Source organism: Uranotaenia lowii, chromosome 2, assembly GCF_029784155.1.
Source record: "Uranotaenia lowii strain MFRU-FL chromosome 2, ASM2978415v1, whole genome shotgun sequence".
Lineage (NCBI taxonomy): Eukaryota > Metazoa > Arthropoda > Insecta > Diptera > Culicidae > Uranotaenia > Uranotaenia lowii.
The window spans coordinates 80,289,211-80,301,401 of record NC_073692.1 but is presented as its reverse complement, the minus strand read 5'-3'; the positions used below and the strand labels follow the sequence as shown (position 1 = coordinate 80,301,401).

Genomic DNA, 12,191 nt, shown 5'->3' with positions numbered 1-12,191 from the left:
ATTCGTGCATGTTAGTTGATGTTTTTTCTATCCACGTTTTATTCAACCGATTACTACAAACCGCCGGCACGCGAGCTAAACTTTTCCTCGGCTGTACCTATACCTTTACAAAAAAATAGCAGCCACAAGGGCCTTTAAATCGCAGGTCTCTAGTTCAAGTCTATTCGGAACCGCACTTAAAATTATCAAATGGTTTAATGGCCTCTCCATGCGCATTATTTATATGTATCTACACTATGTATGCATGCAGGTAAGTACGAAGCCCAAACGATGATGTTATCTTTGTGGCTAAAAGAAGAATTTTCGTAGATATGAGGTAATAAAAAGGGTCATAGCCACTTTATGCTTTAATCGATTCGGAACCATTCTGTCAGCGATATGATGTCTGAAGAAAAACCGATAAGCCGAATAGTTTAGCTAAGTATTCTACCGAATAGTTATTTTTAAATTTATACAATAACAAACTTGTCAAATTTTTCAAATGATGTTGGATAATTTATAAAAAAAAAATCCAAAAGTTATGTTGGAAAAGCTACACAATCACCAAAAACTTAATGTAAAAAAATTTAAATCATCTTAAATGTATCTTTGAATTTTTCATTGTAAATCTTGCTGAAGAATGCTGTCAATTATAGCTTTGTACTTGGATTATTGGCTAGTGATATAGCTCAGTTGGTAAGTCAGGTGCTTTCTGAGCCGATGTCCTCGAGTTCGAGCCCAAGAGTAATCGAACACAGTTGTTTCGAATAAGTGTCCGCCAACACCTACGTTGATATAAAGTCGCGAATGCCATAAAGATGGTAATACGACTATAATCGAAACAACAACAACTTGGATTATCGTTTATTCCAAATTTTCTTGGATATACTTATTCGAGCCTGCCGTAAATTCAATGAAGAAGTCACGATAAGTCAAATCTACTCAGAATTGTTTAAAAAATTTCAACCGAATTTATTAGCATTAATTGCTTATTCAAATAAAAATTCAAATTCCTCTTTGAGTAGTTTTAGTTTTTGTTTCCTTAAATGATTTTTTAGGGAAAATAAAAACTAACATAATTTTATTTTAATTTTCCGACACGATTTGAACGCTGCTGATGTGATTCGATGGAAAATTAAAATTTCATTTTTTTTTTAAATTTTCTTCTTGGTATGTTTTTTAATAACGACAAAAAAAAAAAAAACAAAACTGACACAAGCTGCAGAAAAAGATAAAATTTCAAAACATTAAAAAAAATTACTAAAATGACGAAAATGACCATAACATTAAATGTTACCAAAACCTAAAAAATGACAAAAAATGACGACAAAACCGAGAAAATTGTTAAAATGATTTTTTTTTGAGAAAAATTTTAATAACCAAAACGACAAAAAAATGCCAAAAATAACAAAATGGTTATTTTTATGTATTTTTAGCTGATCCGGTGTGCTTTGCTAGACCCTGTTCAAATTTTTATTTGTTTTTGTAGGCATTTTTTGAATCAAATTTTAAAATTATTCAAAGCAACAACTTTAAAATTAGGGTTGCAGCTCGATTACAGAAACTTGATCTCTAAATTGGTTTTTTTTTAAATCTAAAATTTTAATATTATTTAAGCTGTTATTAAAGCTTCTTGGCCCTTGGGTTCTTTCATTATGCTAAAACGTATGTTTTACAGGTATGGATTCTCCACGGTTTTCCAAAGTGGGAAGGATTCACGAACTATCATATGAACATTATTAGTATCTAAATAAAGTCATGTGCCACATTTGGGTCTATTTGTTAGATGAGTTTTCGAGTCATGTCAAATATTCGAACGCAAACAACCTCTCTTATAAAATAAGTCATCCTTTGCATAATAATTTCTCGATATATGCTATATATATGCACAACTTTTCATTTTCAAATTCTCGGTTTTTCCCGGTTTTTCCCGGTTTTCCCGGACGAAAATTCAATGTTTTCCAGATATTGGTTGTCCATTTTCGTCGGTATATAGAAAAATTATCAACTTATTTCATTGATTTGGTTGTTTCATAACACTCAAATAATTGAACACTTAGAGGAATTCGATTCTATTTTAAGGTTTCGTTCGCGTTTATATAAATGATAGAAAAAACATCCTAAACAAAATCGTTATGAGGATTTAAATCATGTTTACAAATTTTTTGATGTGTTCCAGATATAAATTGTGTTACTAAAGCTCTCAAAATCCACGTCTCTAGAATTTAAAATTGTTCTGAGGGCGTTCAATCATGTAACTCCCTTGTCACAGTAAATTCAGTAAAAATGCTGTTTTCAGACGTTTTACAGTCAGTAATAAATGCATCTTCAAGTGTAATATAAATTTTTGCCAAATATTTATCATACTGATTCACAGAGGATTGTTAATAATTTCTCATGTTTTTAAATCACGGGGCAATTATGAACACTTATTCTTACGCATTGTTTGATTATCTAGACCAGTGGTTTTCAAAATTTTTTCCTTCACCGCCCCCTTTTGCTAAATTTTTGAACACAACGCCCCCTTAGCAAATTTATGAGAAAAATTTAGAAGAATGCGAATTGGTATCGTTGAAAAACCATAAGCTTTTGAAATATTATTGCAGAATAATTTGAAACGTTCAATGAAGCACATTTAAAAATAATTATGGTTGACTTGAGAAGATCGAAAATCCAACGCATAACCATAAATTCTAACAAGACAAAACTCAAAATTCATTCAAAATCAAATGGCTTCAAACCCCAAGACTAAAATTGAAAAATGTTAATATTCCAGGACAAAAACTTAAACTTGAAAAAAAAACTAATAGCAAGCCGCCTATCTTAATTCTGGCAATCAGAATTCATAACTAATTTAATTTGCTTTTTATAATTCACAAAATATTTACTATTCATTCAGTGAAATAGCATAAAAAGTATAATACATAGTATTATTTCTTGATTAAATAAATTATTAAACATTTATTTATCACAATTACAGACTAAATTTGAGTACTGTTTTTATAACAAGTCTAAAAACTTTACATGGGTTCTAAGAACTAATTCCGACAATTTAGTGAAAATCGAATAATTTTTGATGTTTAATCATGAAAAAACAAAAGTTTTTTTGGCTTGTTAGCATCCTTCTTTTTCATTTCCAAAGTCAATGATTAAATCTGTGACGACTTCTTGCACAGATTCTATATAGAATAATTTTTGCCAATTTTTTTAAAACAATTCATTTTTAAGATTATCATGCATTGCTATCCAAAAGTTTTGTTTTGCTTTGTATTACCCAAAGTAAACTTACAGAACCAGATCAATACTTATTCAAATCGTATGCGAAATCTGTAACAATTTAAAAATAATCTGTCTAAGATTGTGACTTACAGAGACAAAAACTTGCCTAACAACTCTGTGAGTTTACAGATATTTCTCCTTAACCTGGCTATTATTTGGTTTTCAGAGTTCTTCAAAGTCGTTTCATCGTTGGGCATTGAAAGTTCTCGTCGTCATTCCAATTCTAAGCTGTTTCGTAATTTGTGAAAATAGGAGAATAAAAATGAACCCACCGCCCCCTGAGCTCTTCTAACGCTCTTCAAATTTCAAAGTTGAGCTCAGCGCCCCCCCCTAAAAGTCCTCAACGCCCTCAAGGGGGCGGTAGGAACCACTTTGAAAACCACTGATCTAGACTTATCTTTAGTTTTTAAAATACTAATAACCGTCAAGATCTTGGAAATAAACCGTTATACAGTACTTTTTCGATTTTATCACGGTCGAAAAGGATTTCACCGTGAATATGGCGAAACCGTGAATTTGGCAAAACTAAACATTTAAGTGGAAAAAAGTATTTTTATTGTCTTTAATCAATAACTTATAATTTTTTCAGTGGTGGAAATGTTTTGTATCAACAGGGTTGCTAGCGATTTTTCGTTTTTAAATTCCAAAGTTTTTCCCGGTTTTTCCCAGGTTTTTTCCCGGTTATAAATGATGATTTTTCCGATATTTTTTATACTCGTTTTTTGATTTAAAATCATGGCGAATTAAAAAAAATCAATATAAAAGGCTTCAAATTTCTAATAATTGTATCCCAAAACTTGTTAACCGATTAGAAATCATGGCAAACATTCCGGCGTCTTGTAACACGTAGTCTTTTCGATTCAAATTTACAGGCTTTCATGATTTATTTTAAAACAAATCTAACGAACTGGGCATCTAATCGTTGTTTTTCTCCACAATTTCAAAAATTTTGCAAAAAAAAGTCCGGTTAAATTGATTTTGAAACTGTAATGTTAGTACTTTTCAGCCAATATAAATTTTCTAGAACTTCTATTGAGTTCTAGAAAAAAAGTATAATTTTTATAGAAGTATGTTAACAATACATCGAAACATACTATAAAATCAACTTGAATGGGGATTTGTCTTACAAAACTTAAAATGATCAGATTGCCGAAAAATAATTAGTTATTTTCTAAATTCAGTTAAATTTTGTTTGTACAAATCCAAAGACATGATTTTCAAAAAAAAATTTCTTTTAAACAAAACAATGAATAACTGTAGTAATAGTCATTTGAACTAAAGATTCGTGAAAATATAGAAACCATGTATAAAACAGGGCTGAGGTTTGATTGTTTGAGTGTAAGATATTAATTTTTATCAGCGTTAAGACCTTACATTTCGGAAACTATAAGCAACAGCTTAACGTAGAATGAATTAAAAACTTAACACTTGCGATGTAATGCTTCCTTCCTCAGACCAATTAAAACGAAATACAAAATTGAAAAACCAATTTTTTTTTCTGATGGAAAAGAGGTGTAACTCTGCTTAAAAACGTCTCACGCTGCCAAATTATTTGCTTTTTGCATAAAATAATTTTACTAAACCTCTTCAAGTGAGAGTGTAATACCTCTATAAGCTAGAGTCGTTTACCTGACTAGATCAAGGAAGTTAGAGAAAATAACACTTTTGTGTTATTTTCTCTCCTCTTTATTGAAACTTACTCAGAAAACTTCGAACTGATGCATCAACTGGTGTGAGGTGGATTTTTATCAAATACATATTGAATAGTTGAATTCCTAGATCACTTTAATTCGTTTGTATGTTGCTGACCATCTATAAAAGAGAACCTGGTTAAGTTAGAAACCTCTTTAAGAGAGGAAAAAAGTACAGTTTTGTGTTTAGATTTGTCGATAATAATTTCATTATTAAATTAATATCATTTGAGTTATGCTTGTAAGCGGAGAGCGAAAAATCGAGATAACTCATCTTTCTCCGCAATAAGTGTTAACATAAACGCTTATTTTATTAATGAACGAAAATAAGCGATAGTGAGATAAATCTATATCGAGACTCTCAAAAATACTCTTAAATTTTGAAATAATTCTAAAAATATTTTTGAAACTTTGTAAAAAAATTTCAAAAATGTCAATTTTCCCGGTGAGGTGCCGAAATTCCCGGTTTTTTCCCGGTTTCCCGGTGACGTGATGAAATTCCAAAGTTTTTCCCGGTTTTCCCGGTTTTCCCGGTTCGCTAGCAACCCTGTATCAATAAATTTTGATCACAAGATGTAATTATATCGAAAATTACTAAACAAAATGTATTGATTTCAGTTAAAATTATTCTACCCTAGCTATTATTATATTTTTTTCTTGAAATAAAAACATGTAAAATATCAATTTGATAGTCTACATCTAATTAAAATGAATTATTAAGTTTAACAGTGGTTATCTCTAATGTCGATTTTAAAAAAGAGTTCAAAGAAAAATGCATCAACAAAAATTTTCTTCTGTCAATTTCAAATTCCAATATTTTAATCTTCACACCATTGATTAACTAGAAAGTTTACCTTTTCGAAAAATATTTCGAAATTTTCTTAACTTAGACTTTTGAAGTGTGTTTCTCGAAATTGTTTTATGAGCACAGATAATCCTTTTTTTCATATGTAGAATAACAGAAATCTTAGTCCATTTTACACATTTTAAGGCAAAGCCAGCACAATTTCATTTTGGTCTTCTAAAATTATCTATTCAAACAATACTAAAGGCTGTTCAATCAGGATTGCGCACGAGACCTTTCAAAAAAAAAACAAATTAAATAAAGAAATTAGAGACACATGTCATTTTCAAAAACGCTTATATTCACCCACATCTTTAAATGATTCACATAACCAAAAAAGTTGACTTTTTTAGAGCGGCTACTGAGAATACTGATGTTGATTATAACAAGTGTTTTTAAATCCAAATGACGATTTTTACACTATACAGCTAAAGTAAGCAGTTCAATGGTATTTTCATATTATTCAATACCTGTATACCATAACATAAACCATAAAAAATATCATGAACAAAGACGATCTACGCTTTTGAAAGAAAATTATGGTCCTGGAAATGGTTTCTGAATGATTTCTAAAAAAGCGTGTTAAATCGAAACAATAACCGTGACACCGTAACCAATAACAATCGAGCGTGAATATGGCGAGTATTGATAAAATCGAAAAACTACTGTACATAACTTTATCAGTTTCTAAAATCTGTGAAAATTAGAATGTATGAACAAGTTTTTTTGTTCGTTTGTGAATACAAAAATTCCCAATGACCAATAAAGGGAAAAAATTTAAAGACCACTAATCGTATCTAGACGCAGTGTTAAGATTCCTCTAGAAATATCGCCAACACTAAAAATTTTTACGTAACAAGAATCTTAACAGTGTTTATTATTACCCCATATAAACCTGGGTAATTATGAACAAATATAATTTTTTTTTTTTTTTTTTGTATGGGTTTATGAGCTACCTGGCTGACCCGGAAAGGAAAAACAGATCGGGGGACAGAAGAGGAAAATTTACATGAGAGTAGAATAGCTTAGAGTAGGATAGCGGCAACAGAGCCCGAGGGTTCTGAAGCACCAGTTTAGGGAAGCGTTAAGATAGTGCTCGACGGACTGGGACAATTGGGCCCTACATGAGCTTCGAGTTAACCCAACCTCCAATTCAACCGAGCAGTAACAGTATGGTAGCAAAAGTTATCATATGCTTACGTCTCGATATCATTGTCAGAAGGGTTCACTATCTTACCGTAGTTGAGTTATCCCTACCTGCCACCTAACCTTACTCGATGCAATAACTTTGAATTTATTATCGTTTTAGATTGACTAAAAAAACATATTTTTCGAATTCAGAACAAAACATCTAGATAAGAAGCTATCTCTCAATGCACCAATAATAGAATTTCGCTAAACACAAATAATAAGTGTACCAAATGTTTTGGAAATTAAAAAATAATATAGAGATACAATTATGAATTGCATGTTCAATATCTTTTGTACTATCATTGACTTATCAAAATAACAGGATTTAAACCATAATGCAAATGGCGATGCTGTTGTTCTAAAACCTCATTGCTAATTTTGAACAACTTCTCAAACAACTTTCCTCAATCTTTGGTTTGGTTAAAATGAATGTCAATTTTTAAAACCCCGATATTATTTTCCTGGACGAGTAGGTTCTTGTTTATCAGAATCATACCTTCTATCTTCTACATTCCTTATTTGAATTTCAAACCTAATCAAGCTATAAGATCGAACTACAATAAAAAAGTATTAAAACGAGAAAGAACTATGCTGTTCTTCTAAAATCTCGAACATTTACAACTTCACAGAACAACTTTCTTCAATCTTTTTCGGATGAAATAAATTTCACTCCTATTTATAAATCTCCAATATTATTTTGCTGTGCTATTATCTATCTTTTACTTCATTATTTAAATTTCATACCTAACCAAAAAATAGACAATTCTATCAAAAAGTTTTGAAACGCAAAGGAAATATTTTTGACAGAAAACTATCTAAACAGCACCTTAATCCAATAAGCCTCTAGTTCTTGTAAAATGCTTGATTTAAGAATAAGCCTTCGAAATTAATAAACCGCAAATGCACGCTTACTAGAGCATTGGGGAGAAGGAAACTGTTACTTTACCTTGCCTAGAAGCACATTGAACATTGAATACCTAACCATGCCAATTGTTAACATCCTCATCCATCTAATTCTTGTACAATTAAATTGCCTATCTAATTTTGGCAGTTATCATTCATTTACAATACTGTCTATTCTAATCTAACTTGCGCATAATGGAAAAGTGGAAATATCAACATTAAAACAACAAATTGTGATATTTCCACTGCGCAATGCTGTTGTTGTCCAACGGAAGGGAGGGCAAGTGTTTCAACTCCCATTCACCTTATCAACATGGATCATCAAAGAAAAAGTATACGATATTGAATCACCTTTTAATTTATTTTCTATGATCTCATATCGAATAAGGCTACGTGCAACCGCCCTCTCAGGTTTATGTTAGTTTAGAGTCTGTTTCCAAACCTTCAACTTCCATAAACACAGTAATGCACGCCGTCGCCGTGACCCATTACAGCCTAGGGTACGGATTACCCCATATAAACCTGGGTAATTATGAACAAATATAATTAAGGAATTATTTTTATTCATGATAACTTTAGTTGATCCTACCATTTTCCGAAGAACTTGTCTTCTGTTTAAGCTAAGTTCCAAAAATATATTCTTTAGAATTCAGTACAGATTTTTTAATACATTGAAAATTAAATATTTGCAAGAAAAAATCAAATTCTATTTTTGAATAGTTATTACAATTGTATTTTAAATAATTCAGTGCTAAAAAGTTAACTTTGGGACACTGAAAAAGTAATCGAAAAGCGATAATTTTCAATCCCAAACTATTTCTTGTCTGCAAAAGTACAGTCCAAGATCTACTTCATCACAAATTTTCAGTCATTGGTTATTTGCAAGACGCACTTTTTGTAGGTCAATTAATGGATTTTCGAAGGATTTTCAAAATTTTCATAAAATTGTGTATGCCACTCGTTGCAAAACTCGATTTTTTTTCAGCACTCGACGTTATTATCCAATTTGGCAAGCCCGTTGATTTAATTTACGACTCGTGCTAAAAAATAAACATTTTGCAACTCGTTGTAATGAATAACTAATAAGAAACCATTCACCAAACATTGTTTTTGCATCTTGAATTCTGACTTAAAAAGTTAAAAAATATGGGCAACAAGTTACAGAGTTAAACAGTTATTAAACAGTTTTGGGGATTATTCAACAGCATATCAAAGTTTGAGATATAGCCAAAATTCAAACATTTATTCCATTCAAATTCACCCTTTGTTTTTTTCTGTTTTAAACTAAGAAATTTAAGTTTCAGAATGAATATAGAAAAAAATTGCAAAAGGAATTTTAAAGATGATTTCTAAATTTATTATAATAAAATCAAAAGTATCATAAATCAATAAAAATAAGAACCAATTATTTTTGATTTTCAAAACGTAGTGAAATTAAATTTTGCAATTTAAATTTATTGATACTCACATTAAACCACCTAAACTATTAAAAAAAAATCTGAACTTCAGCACTCATGGATTTTGAGTTCAAAATAACATTTTAATACATTGAAATTGCAAATTTCGAAAGAAATTTAAAAAAGAACAATGTAATTTTTTGTAGTAGCCGTAAAAAATAAAAAAAAAAAACATTTATAAAGCCGCTCTTGCATACGACTCCATATTTGGTTCTGAACTTTTTTTTAAATATTTTTAGCATGCTTCAGTACTGTCAAACATTGCAAACTATATTTATAATTTAAAAAATACTGATCTCGTACATTTTTTTAACAATTAAAATTATTGAAAAACAGATCTTTTTTCTGGCAATAAAAGTATTTCCTTTTAAAAAAAATCTCAACGTTTTCATTTTTCATTCAGTAGTGGATAAACTTTATTATGCAGAACTATGAAAATTAGATAACTGTTCCAGTTAATAATAGAGTTATAACGTTTTTTGGAATGTCGGCTTGAAAACAACCCTTGTATCAGGAAAACAAATCTTATAGATTTCTTCAGACACATGCTTAGCTAAAACTGACTTTAAGGATTTATGCAAAAAACAAGTTGAAAAGTGTACAAATAAAATTTTAACAATCAAAAAAACTCAACAGTGTACATGAAATTCCACAAACTATGAGCTAAGTTATAAAATACAGATTACAGTACAAACATGATATGTACATATTTTCAAACCTGTAAAGCCTTTGTTTCACAAATTGGTGGTGCCGTCCTGAATTCGAATCATTTATCAGATTATGTCAAATCTAGTTCTTGTGATATTGGGTTTTAAATTACTAAGTTTTGAGTAAAACACATCATTAATAACTATTAAATTGAAAAGCACGTGAGTGTTTTGTGGAGGAATGGATTCTAGGTAACAAAATTAGGAACAGGGGTCGTCCATATCAATTGTTTGATGTTTTTGCGATATTGGCGTTATTATACATTGTATTGAGATGAAAATTTCCGCAAAGGAGTTTTGAGGGACGAGCAATCGATTCCAGGTTTTCGATTCAGGGTCAGGGGTCGTCCATATCAACCCTTTTATTTTATTTTTATTTACATAGTATTCCGTCTCACGACATAACTTGACGAACATAATTCCTAAAATTCACTCGGTTCATAGCAACCGTTCTCCAATTTCTCGGGCACCCCACGTTCGCCAGATCACGCTCCACTTGGTCTAACCACCTCGCTCGTTGCGCCCCCGCTCGTCTTGTTCCTTTTATATTAAACCTTTTAAACATTGGACGAAATTTTACATTCATTTTCTTTATTTGTTAAGAAAGAAATAAAAAAGGTAAGGTTTCAACCGAGAAATCCGCAAAAGTTAAGTGTGATCTTGAAAGGTGGACTCTCATGTGCATTTTTTTCACCATTTTCGGACTTTAAACGCCCGTTGGTAGCCCGAAGTGAAAAATTAAAACATTATTGATATTTGAAAACTAGCAAATATTTTGATATTACTGGCAATCGTTTCATCAGTGTGGGTAACAAATATTTCACATGGACACCCTCTTAAAATGAATTGTTTGCGCTGATAGTTGTTTTGTTTGCTGGAATGTGAGAATAAATTCAACAACAACGGTCGGTTTGTTTAAGGTTTTTCTTTACACAAGTGCACATAGTAAACTCGGGCCCAAATGTAGCTTGCATTGAGATGAATATCTCCGGCACACTACTTATCTGGCCCGTGTTGGCCTTGAACCAGAGCAATGAAATTCGCATTTTGTTTCCAGTTTCTTCGAACATGGATGAATTCTGAATTAAGTATGCCTACACATAGCCTTTTCATTTCATGAAATATCACTAATCCAATCATAAGGGTTCAAAAATTATTAACAATGCTCAAAATGATAGAATAAAAATAAGCACTCACCGCCATCACCAGCTCGAAGGGGTATTTGTAAATCCGAACAGGAGATTCGTACTTCTGCACCATATTGCTGCTGCTAGTATGTTTCCGCGATAAACCGTTTCAATATTTTTTTTGGGCTTCTTCCAAGCAACAATACAACCGTGAAGGTCGATAAGGGGGGAAGAGTCGGACGGACTTGAAAAATGGGTGCTGCTCGTTGTCCCAGACCTTGGGTGGGCTACTGAAGTAGGACAGTTTTCACTTTTTTCTGGTTAATTTCAGGAACGCTATCCTGCACTCGCTAGTAAAAAATTTACTTTTGTGTAACACACCGACTCACTTTCCCGAACTTCAATAAAGGACGAATAATTATTTGCCCACAAGTATTTCGCTTGTTTCGAGAAAAGTGGGCGGAAAACTGCTGTTAGTCTACAGCAGCAGCAGAAGTGGAATGAAAATTCCTTTCTTTCGAGTATCGGAAAAACTTTCCTGGGAAAAATCGATGCCCGTTTATCAATATCGGGTTTTCGCCTGGGGAATTCCGGAAACAATCACTTGCACAACGTTTGTTTTCTCAGCGAATAACAAACATTTTTCCACGGGACGAAGATGTATTTTGTAATTCTAAAGAATTTGAGAACAAATTCGCGATACACGACGCGCTGGCTGAGAAAACTCAACTCGTTCTGAGGGCAAAGTTTAATGTTTGAGGATTTTATGAATGAAAAAGCGTTTTGCCTTCCCTTTTCGTGGGCCCAAGTGGTGTATTTCAGCATGGAAGAATAAACGTCAACAGTACACTGAGAGAATTCATAATGCAAAAATTTCTCAATTCACACTTCTTTTTCGGTTGGGTAGCCAAATCAGTAACCCGCAACCCACGAATGAGTAAATTTATTAGGGAGTTGGCTTAACAAAGCTGTTTGGACTAAATAACCAATAATGTAGTTATATGTATTTCAAA

General features: G+C 31.6%; 1 protein-coding gene across 2 annotated transcripts in view; it reads right to left on the bottom strand.

The window, feature by feature from the left end:
- LOC129741799 (protein real-time) overlaps positions 1–11,964 on the bottom strand; it is a 45,268-nt gene extending 33,304 nt beyond the window's left edge. Inside the window, exon 1 of one of the 2 annotated variants that reach the window (XM_055733589.1) lies at positions 11,249–11,964. In XM_055733589.1, coding sequence (XP_055589564.1) covers positions 11,249–11,311 — 63 coding nt within the window. In that variant the 5' untranslated portion in view covers positions 11,312–11,964. The remainder of the gene's footprint in view (positions 1–11,248) is intronic. The other variant, XM_055733590.1, reaches the window with a different exon arrangement.
- Positions 11,965–12,191: the final 227 nt, after the last annotated feature.